The sequence below is a fragment of the Octodon degus genome, unplaced genomic scaffold, assembly GCF_000260255.1.
Source record: "Octodon degus isolate 3935 unplaced genomic scaffold, OctDeg1.0 scaffold00053, whole genome shotgun sequence".
In the NCBI taxonomy this organism is placed as follows: domain Eukaryota; kingdom Metazoa; phylum Chordata; class Mammalia; order Rodentia; family Octodontidae; genus Octodon; species Octodon degus.
This window is the reverse complement of record NW_004524629.1, coordinates 4,185,047-4,210,426: the sequence shown is the minus strand read 5'-3', so window position 1 is coordinate 4,210,426 and position 25,380 is coordinate 4,185,047. Positions and strand designations below refer to the sequence as shown.

Sequence of the window (25,380 nt, the reverse complement as noted above, 5' to 3'; positions counted from 1 at the left end):
TACTGAGCTATTTTCCTAGCGCCTTATGGTCTATTTTTTTGAGCTAGGATATGCCTATGTTTCTCCAGGCTGGCCTTGAACTCACAATCCTCTTGCCTCAGGGTGCCCAATAGCTGACCTGGCACTGTATTTTGAGCTACAGAGTGTCTCCCAGCCACAGGGCATGTGTTCTCTTTCTGGGTCCAGCAATAGACACACATTGACCTACCTATCTGCTGCTCCAGCCTCATGACCAATGACACACTGCCCAGCTTCTGGGCCAAGGTCTAGAATCCCAGCAGAGCAGAGCTGGCTGACCCATGCACAGATGGCCCAGTGACCTTGAGTTCATTAGCATACAGTTCTAATCAAATGAGCTAACCAGCAACAGACCCGGCCTACTTTGTCTTACTGCCCACCACTAAGGCCAAAGTTCCTCCTCTCTGCACCATTTCCTATAAACAAGCGATCAACACGAGATCGCCTACAGACATTCACACAGACACAGGAGGCCCAAGGCTCACCAAAAATATTTGTTCACTGCCTCTAAGTAAAATTTATGTTTACTTACCAGCTATTTCCCTGGCAAAAAGACATGTATCCTTAACAAAAATGACAGCAGCCCTGGGCTAGATGGTACCCAATGACCCAATGCCTCTTTTACTAGACACACACACAGGGTATGACCAAAATCTTTCTGAAGTCAACACGGATATAAGAAATCATAGTCTTACCTTTCTACCATTCTCTAGACTCAGCTCAATTTTTTTTGTATTTATCAAGACAGCACTCACCAATAATAGCACCTTTTTTTTTTTTATCATCCTCTCCACTTTATACACTAAGATATTCAAAACAGTGGTTAACCTGCTTGACCTCAAGAGATCCAGAAAAAGATGGCTGCTCTCTTTACAGAGGAGGAATCTAAGAGAACAATGCCAGTTAAAACACTGCGGTCAACTTAAAAAAGAAATGCGTTCCAGACCCAATCTCAGGCTTCAGCTACTTCATTGCTGAAAACAGGTGTGAACTAAAGCGCTCCATTGGTCCCTTCCAGCTCAAAAACCCACAATAATACAAATCTGTGTCTCTATCCTGGCAGTCAGAGGTAAAGAAAAATCTGTACAATCATTTTTTTGGTGTTTCAAGCTGGCCTTAAACTCACTTACGGAACCCAGGCTGGCCGCGAAAACTTGAGGCAATCCTTGTGTCTCAGCCTCCTGAGCACCATACCTAACTAAAGCTTGCTTTTGAACATGTAAATTCCCACGTTTACATGAAATGTCTATTGCATGAAGAGTGAACAAACTTACATAGAAATCCACACTGAGTATTTGTACATTTTAATTCAGTAGGCGAAAAAAAAAAAAAAGATGGAACACAACCAAAATGTTTTAATCTGCTTTTTCCTCAGGATAACTTTTCTTACAAAATTATTTTACTTTAAATAATTCTTGGGATGAGTAGCCTATCTTTCCAAGAAAAGCAAATTTAAGAAACATAACTTTGACAGGAATATTTCTGTTCAAATAGATTTTACTATAATTGGTTTTGAGGAGGCAAGAATCAGAGATGGGATGCTAAAAATAGATGCTGTGAAACTCAGGGGAACGTACTTAAGCGACCAACACTAACAATTAGCAAAAATGTGGTATCACCAGTATTAAAATAGGAAATCTGAGCCCATTCCGGGAATGCTGTCACAAATGGCCACAGTCATCTGGGCTGGTTCCCTGCAGAGGTCCCCTGGCCCGGCGGGCAGCCTTATAAGGTAACTCCACTCAGAGAGCAGATAAGAATGCCACCAAGCACTTAACATTTCCAGAGTGCTCTACAAATATTAACTCGTTACTTCTCATGGTGTTCTGGGAGCACCACACTACTATGGTTTCCAAAAGAGAAGGTGGAGGAAATAGGCCTGACTAATTACAATTAATTATAGCAGGCGTTGAGGAGCTGGCCCCCCTTCCTTAGGGGTTGGCTCAGGGCCAGGCAAGCCTAATGAACTAATGAACACAAGGGAGGAGGAAGAATTCCCAGCTTTGACAGTAACAGACTCCCTAGCTAGCTTGCTTGCCCACCCGCCTGCCCTATCTTCAGCAGCCCCACCCCCACTGGGATTCCAACCCTAAGCAGGACTAAGACTCCCACCTAAAGAGCTACAAAAACGAGCAGAGTACAACCCAGCAGCTGGAGTTCAACACACGTACAGGGTCACCCTGAGATCACTTCCACTCCAAGGAGATGCTTCTACCTTCCTAAAACTCAGCATCTATGATTATTGCACCAGTAAGAAATAAGATAGCAATCCATGCAGTTAGGAGAGAAATAAATCGCTTCATTACCTTTTTTCTTTTAATTTGGAAAATTCCAATGCTGGGTATCAATGTGTGAGAATCTACACTTTTAGCCATCTTGTGGCCAGGTGCTGGAAATGGATTTGTGGGGGTTTTCTTAATGGTAAAGGAGCCTAGAGTTCCTTTTTTTTTTTTTTTTTTGTGGAACTGGGGATTGAACTCAGGCCCTTACACTTGCCAGGGAAGTGCTTATTCCATTGCGCCATCTCCCCGGCCCTGGAAATGGAAAACAGTAGTGTTTATATATTTTTTAAAAATAGTCACCCAGAGTCTAGGCTTGTTTACAATGTGAAGTTCTACAAAAGGCAGGGCTTTTTGCTCATTAATTCTAACAGTCAATATGTTTGGGGGCCAGAGATAGCTCAGTAGAATAAGCGCTTGTTGAGTTCAATCCCTGGTTCCGCAAAAAAAAAAAAAAAAATGGCGAAGAATAGCTGTTCAATGTACACTTTTTAAAATAAGCCATGTCAATTGTAATTAATAGATGTTTGCAGCACATGATTTTTTTGCAATATATAATGATGGGGAATGGCTTTACCAGGAATTGAACTCGGGACCTTGTGCTTGTAGAGCAGGAGGTGTGCTGCAGAGCTACATCCCCAGCCCCATGACTTTTTTCTGTATTTAGGACAGGGTCTACAGGGTCTCACTACTAGATTGGACTCGTAGTGATTCTCTTGTTCCCAGCCTCCCAAGTACTGGGATTACAGGTGCACATCACCATGCCCAGTCTCCATTGCTGTCTCAGTGAGCCCCAGGTCGAACCCCGGCCACTGTGCTCTGCCTAAGCAGGCACTTTAGTCCACTGAGCTATCAGGCTGGCCTAGATGTTTGGTTTTTTTGGTTTTTGTTTTTGAGACAGTGTCTCACGATGTATTCCAGGGTGGCCTTAAACTCACTATGTAGTCCTGGCTGGCCTCAAACTTGTGGCAATTCTCCTGTCTCTCAGCCTCCTGAGTCCTGGGGTTACACATCTTAATTCTTTTTTTTTTTTTTTTGCAGAACCGAGGATTGAACTCAGAGCCTTGCGCTTGCCAGGCAAGTGCTTATTCTACTAAGCCATCTCCCCAGCCCCACACATCTTAATTCTTTTAAATAAACTGTCTTAGCTTTTTGTGCAAGGAAAGAAAAGAAAAATCAAAGTCCAAACAAACGCATAAAAACTGTCTTGAGAGGTTGGACAGCTTATAAAGAAGTAGAGACTCGGCTCACACTGCTGGTGGCGGGACAGTCCAAAGGGCAAGGCACTGGCAACCTGGAACAGACCCTGGACTGCTTCATGACAGGGAAGACTCTGAAGGGAAGTAGAGGCTCAGCAGAGGATGGCTCGGCCTAGCTTTCAACAAACTCGAGTCACAGGAGAGCCGCACTCAAGCCTTTCAGAGGGCAGACCTCATCGGCTCCCACAGAGCTTCCACTCTTCAAGATCAGCATCTCTCAGTCATCTTCACTGCAGACCAGGCACGTAAAGCCTTGGGAGTCACATTCAAACCACACCACAACACATAATGAAACTATGGAACACACTAGGCGGCAACTTCAAGATACTGAGTAAGAAACTGACAAGAAAAGGCCCCCTAGGTGGTAAATTAGTCCCACAGCATCCATTTAGAAAGGAGAAGTACAAATACATGGAATGCATTAAGAAATCCTGATAGAAGCCATGGTGGTACACGCCTATAATCCCAGCACTTGGGAGGCAGGAGGATTGCTACAAGTTTGAGGCCAACCTGGGCTACAAAGTAAGTTCAGGCCAGCCTTAACTGCATAGTGAAAAACTCAAAAACATCATGAAGAAAAAAGAAATCCTGGTAGGTACTATAAAGTCAGGAAGCTGGAAGCATAATGGCTTTGTTAGCACTGGGCACCAAACAGTGGCAACAACCCAAATGTTCATCCATAGATACTGTATAAACAAAATGTGAAACACCCATACAATAGGAATATTAATCAGCCATAAAAAAGCAAACACTAACTCCATTCTCCATGACCACTGAAAATGTGCTAAGGACAGGTGCACAGAAGGCCAATATTGTAATAGGAAAATCTATAAAGACAAAAAGACTTAGCTATTGTCATAGCCTCAGGTAAAAAATGGTGAATGGTAGGTTAAGGGGGTTGGGTTTTTTTTTTTTTTTTTTCCCAGTGAGGAGACAAAATGTTGAAAAATCAGATAGGAACAATAGTTACTTACACAGCTCTGTGCCAACACTAAAAACTTTAAATGACACATTTTGAAAGGGTGCATTTGGAAACTGCAGATCAGTGGTAGAGTGCTTGCTTAGCACAACCAAGAAGCTGAGTTTCATCCTCAGGACTGGAAAACAAGATTTTGGCCAGGTATTGTGATACCCATTGATAATCATAGCTACTTAGATGGCTGAGGCAGAAGGATCTCTAGCTTGAGGCCAATCTGGGCAACTCAAGGGAAAAACTTTCTCACATTTTCAAAAGGCAATAAATGTAAGGCTAGGGGTAGGGTTCAGTGGTAGAATGTTTGCCTAGCATGCACAAGGTACTAGGTTCAATTCCTGGTACCACCAAAAAAAAAAAAAAAATCAATCCATCGTTAAAGGGTGAATTTTAAGGTATAAAAAATACATCTCAATGAAGTTAGATCTTAACTTGGTGATACATGCCTATAATCCCAGCACTCCAAAGGCAGGAGGATTCCAAGTTTGAACTCAGTCTGGGCAACCAGAGGCTTTGTTTTGAATTTAAAAAAAAAAAAAAGTAAAGGGCCTTAAATGTAGCTCAGTGTGAAAGCCCTGGGTTCAATCTTCAATGTCAGGAAAAACAAAAGTTGGATCTTCCAAACTATAAAAAAGAGTTACATTCATACAGGAATGCAGTCTTCCCAACACTTCTACTGACATCAAGTCTTGAACCATGAAGCCTCCCAGTGTTTTCAGGGGCTTCCCAACTAATGGAGGAAGCACCTGTGAGGGGGCCCCACCCTCAGTGCCTAGGGGCAGGTAGGACAGTCAGTTGAGGGGCTCGAGGTCTCACAATCCACATGGGTGGGAGGGAAAATAGGGAAAGATCACGTAGATGAGGCGAAATCACAGGCCTCCCAGATTTTCTGACGCCAGTGATGCTGTGTAATTGGGTTTCCCACCTCCTGACAAGAAGTCGCCACATGACTTATCACTAAGGGCTTAGGCAAGTCCCATGTCTCAAATTCCTCTCTGTGAAGGCAGAAGCCTGAGAGGTTTTGGCTTAAGAGGCCTCGAGAGTCCACAAAATAAACTTCTCTGAGAAAGAGTATTTCAAACTGCAGTGAGTGTAGTGTCACAAGACAGCCTCGTCTGAACTAACTTGCTAGGGTCAAACCTGGGCTGTGATTTATTCGATTTATTCGCCGTGACTTAGAGCAAATGTATTCAACTCACTAAGCATGGGATCCTCACTGATGAATTAGGAATGAGAGTGCTGGGAAGCTACCTCGTGGCAGAATGGACTAAATGAATTCACATACATTCTGCAGGATCAACAGGCACTGGGCAAAAGTAAAGCCTCCTTGACACCCACCAACAGCTACAGCTCTCACACCAACTTCGCCTTCTCCTCCATGCCACTTCCCTGCCCTGTTAAGTGAGGTCTCACAGTTCGATGTCCATTCCTACTTCTATCTTTTTATGGTTGCAGAACTCCCCTACTCCAGGGCCCATGCCTGTCTATTTAAAACGTACCAGCTCTTCTAGGCTCAGCCTCTTCCACAGAGTTTGTGTTGCCTTGATCCATACTGACTTTTCCTTCTGAATTTCTAAGCCTCCTCCATCTGTATTTCACAACATTCTCTGCTTATACAGAATCTTGGGTTCCTCTTTCACCATTTCCAGTATTTCCTAAGGTCTTTCCAAGTAGTCGGGAAAACGGCATCTCGGTAGCCACTTCCGTATCTCACCAAAAGGCTGAGTCAACCCTGAGCTCTGGACCGGTCTTCACAAATCCCAAGGACTATGCCCCAGGAGAGTCAGACTCCTCTCATGTAATCACGGTTTTCTTTGCCAGCTGTCAACTTGAATCAAGGACTCCAGGAAAAGAAGTATGCAATGATTTGCCAAGAAGCTTCCAGTCCTAAGCTAGGCATGGTGGTATATGCTTTTAGTCCCAGCACTTGGGAAACTGAGTCAGCAAGATTCCTGGACTATGTAGTGAATTCAAGAACAGTCTGAACATAGCAAAACTCTGTTACACACACAAAAAAGCTTCTAACTCCTTTAAGAAAGCTGCTAGCGTGCATAAAAATAATTCAGTATTTCATGATCTCAATCAGAATTTACTCTGAAATACCATTAGAGTAAAAGCCAAAAGAGATGCAAATTCCACTCATATATAACAAACTGGATGAGTCAAGACCTGGGTTTCCATTACATCTGTTCATTTCCTAGACTCACACTCGAACAACATGTGTACAGGCTTTGTGGAGGGCGTGAGCGCCACAGAATGTTCTGGGAACAATTAAGGAGGCCCGCGGGCTGGGGTTAATGGTGATTGCCCTGCCCACACGGGAGACCCGAGCTGCGCTCCTTGGGCTGCGTCTGGCTCTTGGTATGCCGTGGGCATCCAAAGTGAAAACAGCCTGGGGAAGATGACAATGCCCTGAAAGGCTGAGCCATGCTTGTGGCAGCTCTTATCCAGGGCTCAGAGCCTTCCTCTTCAACTGAGAGGGGCAGAAAGGGAACATTTCCACACAATGCAGATCATGATCTTCACCCAATAAAAGGCACTGTTGATTTAACGGTAACTATAAAGCTCCTTCTAAGTACAGAACTAGCTAGCTGTCCACCAGCATTTATGTCAAACTGACCAACATGTCCAAGATCGTCTTTGTCTTCACCTGAAGGGCAAACCAATCTGTGACAAGAAAAGTAGAGATGGAAGATTTTTTCATCCATGCTGAAATACACATTCCCATGCTTTAAGGTCTATACAATGAGGATACATTTTACAATACAGTTTAGCAGTGTGGCTGGAACTCATGTGCATACAGCATACCTGAAGTACTGCCCCTTTATCGCCAGACACTGAGAACAGCTAGCAAAATATATAGGACCACAAAAAAAAAAAAAAAATCGACACTTTCCATTATGCTCCCCAGAAATAATCTGCCAAATGTTGTAGTGTCTGTCAAAGTATAATAAGTAATCAGATGATTCTTGAAGTAGGGCCAAAAATTTAACATGTAGATGTTGTACAGATCACACTGGATTATCATTTATAAATCCAGACAAAACTCAAATGTGAAAAACTCCACAGTGAAGAAGCAACCTTGAAACAATATAAAACTACAGGGGCAGAGGATGCAGGAAAACCGGCCTGATGATGAGCCTCTTGGTGGGAGTGCAAGCTACTACAGTGTTTCTAGAAGACTTGGCAATAAACATCAAATGTCTCTTAAAAGAATGCATGCCCTTTGACCCATAAATTCCACTTCCAAGACTTTAAGCTAAGGAAATTGCTAAGGGTGTACACAGATTGAGCTAGGAGGATGTACAACACTGTTTATATCACAAAACTGGAGACTAGCTCCACGCCCTACAAGGAAAAGGATGAAATACATAAACCTAGTATGATACAGTATAAAGAATTAAAAATGTGGCTGCAGAAATTTATCTACAAGACAACAATGTTGAGCATAAAAGCATCAAATTCAAAACTTATCTCATTTTTAAAATAAGATGCTAAAAGAGGTGTGTATGTGTGTGTGTATGTGTGTGCACATAGAGAAAAAGATGAAAATACACTCAGGCATTAACATTGCTTGAAGGAAAATTGTAGCTAAGGATACAATCTTTTCCTTTGTTCTATCTGTGAGGGCCAAAGGAGATGATATATTAACTCAATAAGAAAAAAATTTTGGGTCACGCAAATAGCTCAGTGGATTAAAGTCCCTGCAAGCAGGCACAGGGGTCAGGGGTTCAATCCCCAGGCCTGCAGTGCAGGCCCTGCCCCTGGGGCACACTGATGGCAATTGAGACTGGGCATGGTGGTACACGACTGTAATCCCAGCTCTTGGGAGGCTGCAAACAGGTGGATCGCTAAAAGTCTGGCCTAGTAGTGAGATCCTGAACACCCTGTAGACCCTTCCCTAAAACACACACACACACAAAAAGAAGAAAATCGAAACAATGTAGTGAAAACCAACTTGAACACAGCATACTCCAATTTGATGAACAACTGACCTAAATTTTGATATTTTTGATCCTGAATATCAAATACACTAAAAATCCAATGGCTTCAATTATTCTTTTAGTCTATAGAACAGAAGCAATACATTACTATTCTTCCTTTAAGAAACGCTAGGAGAAGTCACCAACAGAAAATAGATACCAGGCCTTAAAACATGCTGCATGAAACTGGGTGTGGTGGCCCAATCCCATAATCCCAGTGTTCTGAAAGACTGAGGCAGGAGGAGCACAGGTTTGAGCCATGCCTAGGCAAGAGAACTAGTGAGACTTGGTCTTAAAATTATAAATAAATAAAATAAGCCAATCTAGGGAAATGATGTAGCTTCGGGTGAAGGTCCTGGGCTTAGTTTCAGTGCTGCATGAATACATACAGACAGGTAAGTGGCTAAATATTCCAGGAGAAAAATCTCTGCGTTGTGTGGCGGCTCTGCTGGGACCCATGTGCTATGTAAGAGATTACTACAAGTTTCCAGTACAACAACAAAATGCACGAATAGCCTAGTTCTGGATAAAGGGAAACCACCCCAGGGATTTACAATGAACATGATGAGCTTTACTCTATCTCTGTATGAGGAATCTCTTAAATATACATTAATTCATTAGGGATGAATAAGGGTGGAATGTGACTGAGACTTCAATGTGAAAATATTCTGCTTGTAGTTCTATAGAGCTTCTAGAGAGCACTGGGGGGAAGAAGAGAACTCGGGGCAAACCACCAATCTCCTTATCTACATGGCTCTTGTGCACTGATCAGCACCCATACCCCATTATCACATCAGGAAACAAGTTTTCTCAGTGATTTCAAGGTAAGGTCACACCAATAAGCATCCTCTGTGTAATTGTGATACTGTCGTATTACAAAAGAAACAAGCCCCTTTCATGTGAGTTAGGCCTCCAAGGGGCTTCTAGAATGAATGTGAGAGGACAGTTAATGGTTAGAACAATACGGCGGCCATGCGATTCAGTGCAACACAGTCCTGGCCACGGGTTCAATATCCAGCACCCCCCCCACACACACATGCCTTGGTTGTAATTTTTGCCAAAAATCAGAAACACAGGATTTCAAAGTCCCACAGCAACTTTCTTCCCTCCCCACAGACTTTTGTTTTTGATACTAAGGTTCCAAGTCAGCACACTGGTGCACTATGACCAAATGGCAACAGATGCTGGTCCTGCAAAGGGCAAGACACTTCCCTTTGATCGTCTAAGAACACAGAGAGAATGGACAAACATTCCTGCGCTGGGACATTTTCACTTTGATTCAGGGCTTACCAGTGAGTCTATATGAATGGGAAAAGGCTGCAGAAAAAGCTGTTCCTGTTACAGTTGACATTGGCAAAAAACAGTCCACGATCTTGTCCATGGCAAGGAAAGAATTGCCAAGCGTGCACCTCACAGTTAGTAGCAAGTAGCACCTTTACTGAAGATCACAGGATGGCAACAGCAACAGGCTGAAGAAACAGGCAAAGGGCAAAAGGAAAAAGGAGAAACAGGAAGCCTCCCTAACAGGCTGTCGGTATTTAAAGGGTCAGGCACCTCTCACTCCAGGTGCCTCCCATTTTGCTCAGGCGCCTGACTACAGGTGCCTCCCGCATTGTGTGTCTCACCACTTTCTGTGTCTCCCTGGTGTAAAGTGACTGCCCTGCCACCTTGAGCTTCATAACCTCCTGAGCTTAAACATTTGGTAATCACTGGGGTGCTGTTGTGCCCACGGGCTAATGAAGGGAAGGAAGAGGCTCCCTCAACTTTTTTTTTTTTTTTCCCAGAACCGGGGATTGAACTCAGGCCCTTGTACTTACCAGGCAAGCGCTCACTGTACGAAGCCATCTCCCCGGCCCCAACTTTCCATTTTTTTAAACTGAATTACTCTTGCACCCAATAAAATTAGAGCCACTAAACTCCTAAACCCATGTAAACCACAGCAATCCTGCAAGAGAAGTGTCCCTCTGTGGAGGTCTCCCAGCCAACCTTGGAATGCTGACCCACAAACAGTTCTCAATGCAGAGAATGGCTGAGTGCCATTATTCTGCCGCTGGATGCAGCACAAGAGCAGGCAGCAAAGAAAGAGGATCCTGGGGGTATTTTTATCTCTTCTCCTTAAAACTACAGTGATGTTAGTGCAGATAATAACAAGAAAATAATACTTAAAGCAAGAAAACATGCCTAACATACATTGAACCTAAGTTCCTCCAAATGGACCCAAATCAATGTATATTTCCATATTTTTAAAATTGTTAAATTATACTAATCTTTTTCAGTTAACAGCCTTAAAATGTGCTAAGATGGGGCTGGGGATGCAGTTCAGTGGTAGAACATTAGCATTCACTAGCCTATAATGCAGGGAGCTCTATATTCATTCTCTCTCTCTCTCTCTCTCTCTCTCTCTCTCTCTCTCTCTCTCCAAATATATTAGGAAGGGCTGGATAGATTATTTAGTAGCTAACATACACAAGACCCTGAGTTTGATCCCCACTACAGCTAAATAATAAAAATAAAATAAAACAAAGACAGTAAGAAAATAAGGAAAAATCTACCAAAACTGAGACCTTGGAAATGCACTCTTATACCCCAGCAGTGAGGCTGAGCCAGAAGACCATCTCATTTCAAGGCCAATCTGGACTACATAATGAGTTCAAGGCCAGCCTGACCTACAAAATGAGGTTTTTGTCTCAAAAATAATAATAAAATATGTATGTATACGTACACATACGTATATACTAAATTATACATACATATCAAGACTGTCTCAAAGAAAATTTAAAATAAATGCAAATAAAATATGAACTCTTTCAAAGGGAAAAGGAAAAAAATAGAAGGAAAAACATGGAAACAACAGTTTTGTAAGTAAGGCGAAGAAAGTTGGTTGAAGGGGAGGGGAATAGGGAAAAGGAGAAGAATCAAGAAATATTATGTTCAGGGCCGGCCAGATAGCTCAGCGGATTAAAGCACTTGCTTAGGCAGCCGCAGGGGTTAGGGTTTGATCCCTAGCCTGCTTTGCCAGCCCCAGCCCTCCCCCTCAGGGCATGCTGAAACCGAGATTGAGACTGGCACACATATGTAATCCCAGTGCTTGGCAGGCTGAAAAACCCAAGGATCACTACAAGTCCGATCTGTGTAGTGAGAACCTGTAGACTCTATACTATTTATATAAAAAAAAAAGATATACTATGTTCAGGTACAAATTCCCTACAATGGATGTGATCATTATGTATATCAGAAGTATACCAATAAGATTGGTTCTTTAAAAAATATTAAGACTTCCAGCACATTGATTATAAAAAAAAAAAAAAAACCTCTCACAATGGAATCTGAGTGGCAGTTAATCTTATCTCTGCAATTTTGTTAAATACTGTATCTGGTGCTGTGGAGTAAAAACTCCACCCCTTACACCTAACACACATTGCCCACAAAACCTGTTGGCCTGTCATTCCAAAAAAATACTTGCCCGACAATACTTGCCCGACAAAGCCTAAAAACATTGGTGTTGACTATGGGTTTTTTAAAAAGATGTTTGTCGTTTTCAACTGCAAAAGCAACCAAACCACAAAACCATTTTCAACAAAATGTGTGTTTCTAATTATTAGTGAGAAGATTTATATTCCTGAAAGAAAGAAAAAAAAAAAAAACTCAAAATGATGTGTTGGAAGAGCAGAGGTTCACTGCTGCAAGTCAGCAAGAATTTGTAAAGGCAAAAGAATTCTGATAAGACGTAACTACTTAGCTAGCAGTATAAATTCAGGACCCTGCTGTACAAATACTGGTATAATGAATGGCCACTTTGAAGTGCAGAGAGGGAGCATTCCAGCAGAGGGCAAGGGGACACATTATGGACTCACTGCCCAATATCCCAAGATTACAAATCCTTTGTTAGTCTACAGCAGTGATGGCGAACCTTTCAGGGCTTTCAATGATAACAAAGAGCTGGCTGAGGCGCGACTGCCACAGATTCACCACCGCTGGTCTAGAGGCTACCTATATAAGCACTACCTATCACGGGTAATCAGTGAAGATTTGTAAAAAAAAGAAAAAAAAAAAAAAGGAAACATAATAATTCAAACTTCTTTACCAGGTATTCGCAAAATAACAGCATTCAAACTTCTTTATCTCTGAGTACATTGTACAAAAGGCTAAATGTCACCCTGGGTATAATGCTGTCCAACCTGGTTGTCTCTGTGCCCTTGTGAGGAGGGAAACCACAACTCCCCAAGACCCACCTTGATTCTCTGTGGGGCCATTTAAATTTGTGCCACATTTAAGCTTCCCAGGAGGAAGGACATCCGGGGCCCAGGCCCACAGGTCTCCCCCCCTCCTCCATCACAACAGCTAAAGCCAAGATCCATTTCCCAGCTCAGGCTTTCCACCCAACCCCTCCTCAGAACACAAAGACTCAGGATGGGCCTTAAAGAGTCCTTTTGTTTAAAGAGGGTCATTTCCTGCCATTAGCTCACACCCACAGACTCTCGCCCATTTTTCAAGTAGAGGCATTGATTTGCTTATGAAAAACAAAACAATTTCAGGTACGAAAATCAGCCTTGAAAAAAGAGAAACTTAAGAAAATCTTTTCCATATAGGAAGAAGCTTCCAAAGTCCAGTGCTTCCCTTTTCTTTATTTTGTTAATAATCAATAATATAACAAACGAAACAGAAGTGAGAGCTAAAAGGATTTGGACTTTAAAGGTTTAAATCTATTCCCAAAAACAGGCCACCCAAGAGATATATCGTGGGCAGCATATCTATCGTACAGTACACTTTGTATTACAGCTGGGAAATGCAAAGCAAAAAAGATGGGAATTGGATTCTGCTTTGTAGTAACTGGATCGAACCACATGCGAAGCAAGATTGAGCTACACTGTCCCAACCCTTTTTATTTTGAGACAAGGTACTAAACCCCTCAGGCTAGGCCAGAACTTGTGATCCTCCTGCTTCTGCCTCAACTAGCTGGGGTTATGGCATGTACCTGCACACCTGGTTAAAATGCTTTCTTCCTTCCTTTCCTTTGGTGGTGGTAGGCCTTTCCTATGCTAGGTAAGTGGTATACTGCTAACCTACACCCCATCTGGAGACTTAGGATTCTTTTAATACACAGTATGTATTGTTCATCCAACCCATACCTGTGAAAAGAAAATAGTATTTAGTGACTTGTCAAAATAAACAGGTTAAGTGCCTTGTCTGAGGTTCCGAAGAAAACAATGAGGGGCTGTGAAGATGGCTCAGTAGAATAAGCACTTGCCTGGCAAGCACAAGGGCCTGAGTTCAGTCCCCAGTTCTGCCAAAAAAAAAAAAAGAAAAGAAAACAGTGAGATAATAACAACTAAAGAATACTGTCTAATTGATTAAGAAATGACTTCAGTAAGAGTTTTATAAATCATTGGTTCTAAGATGACTGACAAGGGCCGGGGAGATAGCTCAGTCAGGTAAGTGCTTCCCTGACAAGCCCAAGGGCCTGAGTTCAATCCCTGGTTCTGCCAAAAATAAATAAATAAGATGACTGACAAGGAATGATAAGGAAGTTTGTACACCAAGGTCTGATAAGGAAATAAATGCCATAAATAAAGATAATCCTGTGCCCTGCAATTTCATTAGTGTAAGAGTCTGCTCGGTTACTGGCAGTCTGGTGCCCTTACTAAGGATTTACATTTTATACTTCAAGTCTGTAAGGCTGACGAGGAGGCAGTCAAGAGGCGGCTCCACAAGAGTTCCCGGAGCACAAGGTAGAGGCTGCTTCACAGCTACACGCACGGGTACTTGAACTCTGGATCTGTCGTCCTAAGCCAGCATTATCCTGAGTTACTTATCTTCTACTTTATAGGCAAAAGGGAATAAAACGTATTTGGTTTGAGGCAACACTGAACCAAAGGACCAGAAGTGGCAGGTCTGTCTCCAAATCAATTCTGTGTGGTTATTAACATGAACTCCAACAAATCAAAAGTCTCATCTGTACAGCAAGAGTTGGATTCACCTTGCCCTACTTTTACTGAAGTTCATTCAACTCTGCACCAGGCCTGCATTTCTCTGGTTCTATGGAACTACACAGTAGTTTTCACTTTAGGCAAAAGGAAAGAATTCCTTTATGCATAAAACGTTACTACCTACCCCCCACAAGCAAGGGATCTATCACCTATCATTCAAACAAAATTCTTGACTCATAAGATGCTAACTGTGCTTTCTAATGCAGTAAAGTAGGAATAGGGATCCAGAACAGATCATCTTGAAGGCAGAAATTATTAAAATTTAATCTGAAAACTGCTGAAAAGTTTTGTGTCAATGTGGTGTATTATGCAAGTTTCAATCTTTGACAGGTAGGTTTGCTTTCATTTCGCAAGTAACAAATTTACTGCGCAGTTTCTGGGCATTGTTCTGGGCAGTAGGGATTTTTGGGTTTTTTTTAGGCAGTAGGGTTTTTTAATGAATTAAATAAGACAGAACATTCGTGCTGCCAGGGAATTACATTCCTGTGGTACACAATAAGTCAAATATAATAAGCACATAGGACAGCGTCAAGAGGTAAGGGTACTACGCCTGGAAAATAAAGGGATGTGGCAGTGATTGGGAATGTGGGGCTACTTTAACTAGGAGGTCAAAGGTCTCTCTGCATAACACCTGAACTGAGATCAGGATGAAAGACAAGGATGAAGCTGTCCTATAAAATACCTGCGCTCAGGACTTTCCAGGTATACCCAATGGGAAGTACAAAGGCCCTGGGGCAGGAACAGGTGCAAGTTACAGATTACTAAATCAGGCCCCAGCAGCTGGAGCAGAATGAATGAGGCTGTGACTCCTGGGGCAAATGACATCAGGGAGCCAGCAAAGCCCAGGTCACATGAACCACGTGTGCCACTGGAAATTTTTAAGCTCCTATCCCCCAGCTGTAAAGCTTCAGACAAATTACTTAATCTCTCAGAGCCTCAGTTTTCTCATCCCTGAACATGGAATGATAATGCTTCATTAAGCTTGTTAAAGAGTAACATTAAGGGGTTGGGGTGTAAGAGTATTTGTCTTGCGTGTGCCAAGCCTTGAGTTCAATTCCCAGCACAGCAAAAAATAAAAATGAAAAATGTAGAGGCATTCTAGCTCCATAAAAACTGAAATAATTAACAGGCAAAAAAAATTAGTGCTCCTTAAGTTTGATTGTATTTTAATATGCACCTTTCAGTTCGCCTTCTAATTTTCTCACACATTATAGGATTAAAAAGGAAATTTCTGTGACGGTGCCCACTTTAGCTCTAGCAATTCTTTTGCTTGTTCCTTGGAAAATGTCTAGAGGTCTTAGGAAGAAATTACGCTTAGAAAAGTGGAGAGAGGAGAAAGCAAAGTCAGAACAATAGATTATTTTTTTGGTCTCAAGTCACCCAGAATCCTGGGGCCGGCGCTGAGCGGAAGTACATGTCCTCTCCCCCCTCCCAGAACACATCCTGCCTGGTTGGAGGAATACTGTATTTGAAAACAGATGCCTCGGGAAACTCACACATTCTAAGTCCTGTAAATCACACATGCTGGGTAAAGCAATTACACTTCTGTAGCACTTCCCCTCTGAGCACAAAGGAAACTCTGCTACTTCTGTAATAAGATAGCACTTTCTGTGTGCTCTTTGTCCCATAGGGCCTCAACCATCCATCCTGCAAGTGGGCAAAAAGGAATTTTCACAAAACAGGATCCTGTCGATTCAAGAAGAAAGGTTTTTGCAATCTTCAGGGTTTCTCTTGGAATAATGTTGGCCATGTACCAGCATGATAAACCTAATGACATAAAATAATTTACAAGAATCAGAGCAACTGTTGGTAAAATTCAACTCATCAGAAGCAGGATTAATTAAAAGTAGAAATTGGCCTCTAACCTATTGTCATGGGTTGGTAGGAAGTATCTCAATTTTGAGATTCAAATTTCTCATACTTTCGCAAAATCCCAGAAGTTCACAGGACTGGACTAAGCTGGCTAAGCACTCCTGTTGCCTTTGAAATTTGTGTAACAATACTGTACTACAGCCTGGAATTTCGGTCTATCTTCCTAGTGTGATTGGCATTTATTACTGTCTTTTCTTTTTCCTCTTTAGCGTTTTACATAATATGCATTATAATAGTGGCAGCCAGGTTAAAACCTACAAGAAATTCTGAGAGGAAGTTGTTTTCTTTTTAAGTTCCTGGACTACTTTTCTTACAGCCGAGATAGAGCTAGGCCCCACAAAGGCTCCGAACCTATGGGAAAGCATAAATTAAGTACATTCAAAATATGACCCATAGCATAGATGGTTTGGGGCTGCTAGTCAAATGTATACCCAACCACCCCACGAAAAAAGAAAAAAAAGGACAACACAAGTGGGTCAAAAAAAAAAAAAAGGACAACTGAGAGAAAAAAAGGACAACACAACTGAGAGGGAAAAAAGGACAACACAATTGGGTGAAATGTACGCTTATAAAAGCATATATGTTTCTCTCTGTTCTATGGTAGTTTGGTCTTCCCCTCCAGTAAAATGCTGGGGAAAGAAATGCGGAGGTAGAAACCTGAAAATTAATGACAGATTTAAAGAAAAACACATTCCCAAACTTTCAATGAAAGCAAAAAAGTATGTAAGGTATAAGGTGTTTTTTTTTTTTTTTTTTTTTTCTCCAAATGCCCTCAGAGTTGGTTGGGCTGGCCGGAGTGTTGTGGGGATCGAACTACAGCAACCTGAGGCTGACAGCTTTGTGGAAGCAGCCACTTAAAGAACTGAGCTATGGCCAGGCCCCCATATGTAAGGTATACTACATACTCCTAGATTTTTCTAAATCCCCCCCAAGGCTTTTGAATGAATATACCAAACAGATTATAACTAGACAGGGTATGTGTGACACAGCTTTACTTTCCTAAAAAAGTACTTATTAAAAATTATTTCAATTTTCCCTAAGAATTAGTGATTTTTTTCTTTCTCCCAAACACTTTTATTTGGCTTCAAATCTTCAGTAAATTTCCTGTCTCTGTTTGCTTATCTTCACAAGGTTTCCTAATAAGAACTAAACTTTCTGGACAGTCATGTACACGACCCACATTCCCAATTACCAAGCTACATTCATGAACTACTCTGAAAATCAGATTTCAAGACCAGATCGGCACCCCAAATTCAACACTTTCACCTTCTAGTTGCATTTTCTTCCCTTTTCAACCTCTTTATTTTCTATTTCCACAAGAACAACCAACCACCACTTATTGAGTAGTCCCAAGAAGACCCCCGAAGTTTCCAGGATGACCCCAGACTCCTCTTCTGCATTTCAACAGGCAACCAGGCTGTAAATCCCATGTCTGCCTCAGTCCCCACCACCTCACACTGAGATCTGCACTTCGGCAGTCATGGCTGAACTAACCATTCCTGACAACTCTCTCAAAGCCAGCAGCGCACCCTTTCCCAGTGGACCATCCAAGGATGATGCTTCCTTCAGGTCCGAGCCACCTTCCTAGGGTAGAGACAAGCTGCTCACTTAGTCGCCCTTGGCCAGTTTCCTCCTTGCGCTCAATTATCCCCAAAGGGTTTTCTTTCTCCTCTGTGTTTACACACGGTCACCACCCTCACCCAGAATAACTTCTCCCCGCTACCTCAACCTTTCAGCATCCGTCAGTTTTTTTTTTTTTTTTTTTTGCGGAACCGGGCATCAGTTGATAATTTCATAGACTAAATGATTTTTAGTAGTTCTCTTTTTACTCACAGCAAAACAGAAAAACTGGGCAACTTTATTCTTTTAAAAATATTTTATTTATTTATTTATTTATTTATTTTGCGGAACCGGGGATTGAACTCAGGGCCTTGTGCTTGCCAGGGAAGCACTTATTCCATTGAGCCATCTCCCCCGCCCAATATTTATTTATTTATGTATGAATGTACAGGCTCTCACTATGCAGCTTGGACTCCTAGTGATCCTCCTGTCTCAGCCACCCCAGCACTGGGATTACAGGCTTGCACCACTAAATCTGGTTTCACTGGCCGGCATAGCACACCCAGGGTTCTGGGGCCAGCACTGCTTGTGGTACTGGGGATCAAACTCAGGTCCTTGTGCTTACCAGGCAGGTGCTTAGACTGCCAAGCTATCTCCATAGTACTGGATAACTTTATTCTGATAAATTTTAAAAATGTTTCCTTAAGTCTGTTTCAACAGTCGTGCCCTCTTGTTCTCCCTTCCCCCCAAACAAACACACACACACACTCTCTCACTCTAAATGAAGTGTTTGAAATGTTCTTCTGGTGCACATTACTAATAGGGCTATCAGCATGGGAAGTTAGGCCCCAGTTGTCCCCATAAATATGGTCATATCCATGGGGTCAGGACCCTGACATCCATGTATCACAGCATCCATTTAAATACCTGGACCTTGGTGGCTTTCAAGCCCACTGAGCTATGCAGCCACCTTTGCTCTGGCTATTAAGGTTCATTCTCCTCATTCCTTCCTAAGTTTTTTCTTTGACCAAAGCAAGCACTGTTCAAGAGGAACATTTGCATTCCCTTTCTCCTACCCCCAGGCAGACACTAAGGTGCCAAATGAAACTGAACACAAACATTCCAAAGTGGCTGTCACACAGAGCAGTCTTGTTTGGGAACATGGGGAGCTCCCGGCTCTTCTGCTTCCCCAAGGATTCCGGAAGCCCATGGGCCACAGGATCAAATGGAGTTCCACAGCAGAAACCTAATTGCAATGGCGAAAATGCAATGGCACCACAGGATGACAGGTCCCATGCTGACAGTTGCTATCTGATGGGGACGGCACACTCTCCTGTGCCCTCAAGTGGAAGTTACTGATGACAGACAGAAAATTACTTCCCAGTGGTCCAGTTTATGACTTCCCTAAGTCCCCATGGGTAAGGCACTTTCAGATTAAACAAGTGGCTGTTTCTTAACAGCTCACCTTGACAAACTCGTTATCACCAACTTTATTAGTAAGGATATCCCATATATATGTATTTATACATTGTGTATTTTTTCATTGTACATTTGTAAAAATTTAGTATTCATATATGAAAAGGATGGCCAGGTACTGAGGTATTGGGGAACTTTATGCACTGCGAAGATGGCATAGATCTTAAAAAACAAAAAAAGGAGTTCATGAAAGAAGGTGATGATCAAGCATTAAGTAGAGATAAATAACTCCTGGATTCTGAGAGGAAAAAATCATTTTTATGGGCTGGAACACCCAGGTGAGTGTTGCTGCAAAAATGTAGGCTGAAACAAGAATCTTGGCTTGAAAGGAGCTAAAGCCAAATCAAGAAAACAGAGAAGTAGATGAAGGAAACGATTCAAGGAGCCGGGGAGATAGCTCAGTAGAATAAGCGCTTGCCTGGCAAGGGCAAGGAGGCTTGAGTTCAATCCCCGGTTCTGCCAAAAAAAAAAAAAAAAGAGAGAGAGAGAAAGAAAATGATTCAGAAACTATGGAGGTGGGTAAAGCAACCCTGAGCATCAAGCGTGGACTTTTTGGAGATTGGGAAGGATTTGGGATACAAAAAAACTCCATCGTATGGTATAAAGTTAGGCTGAGGAAAGATATCAGGACAGAGAAAGCAGCTAAACAGCACTAAGATGATCCAGAACAAAGCATTAGTGAAATAAATGTCATGAAGACAGACTATGAGCAACGGAAAAGGACTGATTCCTGCCACCAGGCCTGTGAGAAAAAACAAAATGTGACCAACCCGATTGTCTGTGACATCTACACCCAGCATAATGTCATAAAGTCTTCAGAATACAAATGTATTACATTATTTGCTCATATGATCACTTTACAAAACATAAACAAATGTATCAGAAAGTAGTAATTATATGTAACTAATCACATACATTTTATACATATTTAAGAACTGGTATCATAACAAACCTTAAAATCTGCTCTTTCTAGTTAATGTTATAATCTGAGATTATTCTCGTAGTGTAGTCTTCAGAACATCTAGAGCCACGAGGAAAAACGCAAGAGGAGATTCTTAGCTGGTCATGAGTGCAGACCTGTAATTTCAGCACTCTAGCTGCCTGACGCAGGAAGACTGCAAATTCTAATCCAGCCTGAGCAATTTAGTGAGACCTTGCCTCAAAATAAAAGATAAAAAGGGGCTGAGGTTATAAGATGTAGCTCCCCAAGAAGGCCCAGTGTTCAAAGAAAAAAAAGAAAAGATTCTTCTTTACCACTTTGCAAGAGGCCCCTGCCAACACCTTGATTTCAGATTTTGGGTCTCTAGAACTGTTTGGGAGGCTGGGAAAATGGCTCAGTGGAACAAGTACTTCCCTAGCAAGCACAAGGGCCTGAGTTCAATCTCTGGTTTCACCAAAAAAAAAAAAAAAAAAAATCTGGTCTCTAGAACTGTTAGAGAAACTATAATCTGTACAGATATAGATATAATATTGTATACATATAAAATATATTTTCCCTTTAAAAGCATAGATGTTGATGGCTACATATCTCCTTCCTGGAATTATATGATTTGCCTCAAAATTTCCCTGTCAGACATACAGTCTTTGTGAATTTTCACTATTGTAAATAACTATAATAATCATTCCTATGAAAAAATCCTCATTATACCCTAATTCCTTAAATTCTTAATAACAGTACTAAGACAAAGTGCTGGAACACATTTTGATGCGTAATTCCAGTCTTTTGGAAATGCGACATTAATTTGCTTCACCACTGGCCTGTACCACAAGTTCACAACTCACTGCCCCATGGTCAGCTTTGAACACTTTTTATTCTCAAAGTAAAATTTAATATAAGCCTCCAAACATAAAATAAAATATATAAAAATATAAAACATTTCCAAAACAACTTCTACGTCATCCAAACCAAAATAAATAAATGCCACTGAAAACAAAGAACAATGTATTCATGTATAAAGGTTTATCAGGGTAATTATAAAACTGCCTTTCCAATCATAGCTCAAGTACAGGCCATACTGACAGGGGTCTTGCCACACCATTCCACCATGAGGTCATCACACTGCCATCCAAATCACTCTCACCAAACCCTATTATGTGACTGAAATACAAGTTTACTGTATTAGATTTACTTCAGAATAACAGACTCCACATTTGGTTACACTGCTCTTAAAAATCCAGTTTGTACCATCCCAAAATAATCGTGTAGATTAATCCGAACGCTCAGCAAAAACTGAGGTTGCACATCACTGCCACTGCCCTTTCTCTGCCAGTTATAAAAAAAACTTTTCTTTGCAACTCCAATTATTTTTTGGCAAAATTACTAAGTACTTAAAAGAAGGAATGCGAGGTAAAGATTTGAACGAACCTCTGAAGATTTTGACTTCATGTGATTTCTGCCCAACATCTGCCAAACATCTTTTCGATCAATACTCCAACAGTGCCAAAATTTTCACTGTCTTAATGTAATTTATCTTTAAATTGCTTTGACTGAGCTTACACTTTAAATAAAACTGCCTTAACATAATAAAATCTCTGGTAGAAATGGTTTGTGATCAGCCCCTAAAGCACCCAATGACATGAGTAAAACAAAACTAAAAATAAAACCACACTACATATTTATCTGATTTCTAAGAAAAAAAATTTCTACTTTGAAAATTCAATGATAAATAATTTGTCTACAAGGCAAAGTAAGGTCCTGATACATCTAAACATATTAAAACAGGAATGATAACTAATCAGACAAGACAAATATTACGGGTTTTTAGTTGTGTATTTGTTAATGCTAATGAAGTCTAGTCATACAATTAAACACAAATTCCAGGAATTATGTTAATTATAAAGTAATACAAGAAATGATCAGACACCCTACACACACATATATATACACATAAATATCATAAATCTCTTATGTCAGGAATATTTTGATAACAATTTTCTTTACAGAATGAAAGTCAGGTGTATTATCCCTTTCACAACATTGCCTCACCAAATCCTACATTAATCTCCTCAAAGTTTTAAGTGCTATCCAAAGTAGGAGTATGTGTTTAGCACATGTTTTCAAAATCCTCAAACCCTAAAAACCTGCAAAAATACTCCTGAATCTTGGACTATTCATTCTAGACCCCTGGAGCCAAAGAAGCATCTCAACCCATCATAACTGCAGCATAAGCCGTCAGATTTTCAAACGGAGTTAAACTATTCTGGATTGTAAGAGAAATTTGTCCTCTGCCCCCAAAAAGCCCTGGATTCACCAATGTGGTAGAAAGCCTAACGCACCCTGGTGACTTATGAAATAAACATTTTCGATTGATTATAATTCGACTCATTTTTTACATCAATCTTATGGCCACCAGAAATATAATCCAACACATTTTTCTCTCTTGTCACTATGCATGTACACATGTTATATGTGTGTTCTGTTTACTGGAAGCCACTGCCAAGGCTTTTAAATGTGTGTGAGAACAAATTGTTGACCCACTGGGTGGGCAGGGAAAGGGTCCAGTGTTGTGGTTTTTATATAATGCTAAGCACATTAGGGGACTCACCAAATACCATATTTACTTTACTTGTGGCTTTCAGAGCTAGAAAGGAAAAAAAAAAGCCTAGGAGTTTTTCAAAAACACCATGTAAATGGTGTGGGTGTGTGGGTGTGGGTGTGGGTGTGGGTGTGTGTGTGTGTGCACAAAATTACCTGATTACCCAAGCCAACACTCCTTCCCTGGATTTCTAACATTATAAACCTCACTCCATCTACTTTGTACACTGCACCCTGCCGCCTTCAACTTGAATGCTGCCCATTTTCCTGTCTTACTTTGTAAATATAAGTGTTTTGCTTAAAAAAAAATATTACTGATACCTAGACATTCCCACATATGCAAGAACTTTTTAAGCAAGGACAAGTGAGAAGCTCTAACTGTACTTGGGATGGCACGTGAGGGCTCTCGTTCACCGCAGCATCTATTGTGGGCAAGCTCACACTGAGCAAGGGGCAACACCTCAGTCCCTGGAGCAGTTCAGCAGAGACAGGTCAAGAAAAAAGCTCCAAGCAAAGCTCCAAAGCTTCTTTCCATTAAGAACACACAAACCTACCCAATTTCTAGCTATAAAAAGCATTTAAGAAAAGACATAAAATAGGTAACTTCGTAGCCAGCTAAAGTTGGGTGACAGAAAAGATTGTTTCATGCAAAACATTCTTTTATCTTTCAAAGTAAAGAGATTGGGGCCAGGGAGATGGCTCAGTAAGCACAAGGGCCTGAGTTCAATCCCCGGTTCCACCAAAAAAAAAAAAAAAGTAAACAGATTGCCAACTTGACAGAAACTGGTTTCTGAAGCAATGATTATCTTGCTGTGTTATGTGAATTAAATATACCGCAATTCCGAAAAACCAAACTATCATTTTAAAAATGGTAAGTGATGAGGCAAAGCAGCCAGTAAGTTTCCAAAAAAAAAGTGGAAACTTGCAATTCAAGTTTCCACTTTTTTCCAAAAAAGAAATGTGGTATTTCTACACTTGCAGTTACAAAATAACAAACTTGTAAATCAAATGTTTCAAGATAATATTTAATAGGAAATTTCCTCAGGTAAGAAGGCAATTATCGGCTTAAAACAATTCATAGGTTGTATTGTCATACAGTGTTGAGTGTAAAATCTTGTATTCTGCATTGTCTCGCATGCCTTCAGGTCCCTCCTGTATTTTCCTAATTTAAATAGTTGCCATTTCACAAATGGGTCCCACGTAAAGATCATACACGTATTTGTCGAATTTCTCCAAAATGTTTGATTTCACTCTCAGGATTCAAGTCTGTACACAACCGCATCTCTACAATAATCCCGTCACCCTAAACAGCTTTAGAATCAGTTTATGCATTCACCCGTTTGAACAGGATGCAATTATTGTAGGAACTTTATATAGACTATATTGAGATGTACACTTTCTGCATCCGCACACCTTCAAAATTCCTTGTAGAATGTTAATACTGCAACTATGTGGGGGTCTCAAAAAGTAGGAAAACATACTGCTTCCTGCACTCCAGACAATGTAAATGCAGGAAGAGCCGTTTGATAGGCTACCACGAATATCCCAACTGCAAAATTCTAAAGGGTCTGTGCCCCTCGCCCTGCACCCACGTCCACACTTTTTCTAAATTTTGTTTCCATCGAAGTAAATCTCCGCAGCCGCAATTCTTTTAAAATCGTTACTTCGGACACAACACATAAAATGTAGGCTCAGAAGCCTAAAGCCTATGAAAACATTCTCGTGGAGTATTTGGCTAATTTAAGTTTTTTAACCCTTTTTGTTCTGCTTCCACCATTCGGCATCGCCCCTAAATTTACAAAAGCTAATCTCCCAGGTCCGGGGGTCTTTGACTCATCGAAGAAGAATGCGGCTTATGAGTTATCTATTAATCCAAATGTCTCAGCTAGCGATATTCACCAAGAACTTTTAACCCTGAAAGGCGGGGAGGAGGCGTATCTCTTCAGGAGAACTTTTCCGCCAGTTTCCTCCTTAACCAGCCCTTCTCTCCCCCGCCTCCGAACCAGCTCCAAACCCGGAGCTAAGTTCTGACCCTCCGGGTCCCGATCATCTGGGGTCACCCAGGAGTCAGCTCTCGATTCCGCTTTTTAAAGTCCGGGGCAAACAAAGCTGGGCATTATACTTACGAAAGTCTTCAAAAAGTCCTCCAAGTTACGCAATTGCAGGCACGCGGACGCGCGGACACAAACACACGCCGCGCGACAGCGTCCCGGGCCGCTCCCCACGCGCTCCGCGTCCCCGCCGGGGCCCGCACCGCCGCCCCGGGCGCACCGTACCTCTTCCTCCTGCAGGTTGGCCTCGCTGGGGGTGTTCTCCTTCTCGGCTTTGCCGCCGTTGTTCATCTTCCCGGTCCTTCCTCGCCGGGCAGGGCTGGGCGCGGGGCTGGGCGAGGGCGCGCTCGCCCACGGCTCCTTCCCCGGCGGCGGCGGGGCGCGGCG

The 25,380-nt window shown here is 41.7% G+C and overlaps 1 protein-coding gene and 1 long non-coding RNA gene across 4 annotated transcripts in view; one reads left to right on the top strand and one right to left on the bottom strand.

Annotated features, from left to right (window-relative positions):
* Rbpms (RNA binding protein, mRNA processing factor) overlaps positions 1–25,374 on the bottom strand; it is a 175,223-nt gene extending 149,849 nt beyond the window's left edge. For all 3 annotated transcript variants that reach the window (XM_004633291.2, XM_023717613.1, XM_004633290.3), the window contains exon 1: positions 25,219–25,374. In XM_004633291.2, the coding sequence (XP_004633348.1) occupies positions 25,219–25,284 (66 nt within the window). In that variant the 5' untranslated portion in view covers positions 25,285–25,374. The remainder of the gene's footprint in view (positions 1–25,218) is intronic.
* The window catches only part of LOC111817270, a 3,968-nt gene continuing 3,749 nt past the window's right edge, over positions 25,162–25,380 (top strand). The window contains exon 1 of the long non-coding RNA XR_002821511.1: positions 25,162–25,233. This is a non-coding gene — a long non-coding RNA (uncharacterized LOC111817270). The remainder of the gene's footprint in view (positions 25,234–25,380) is intronic.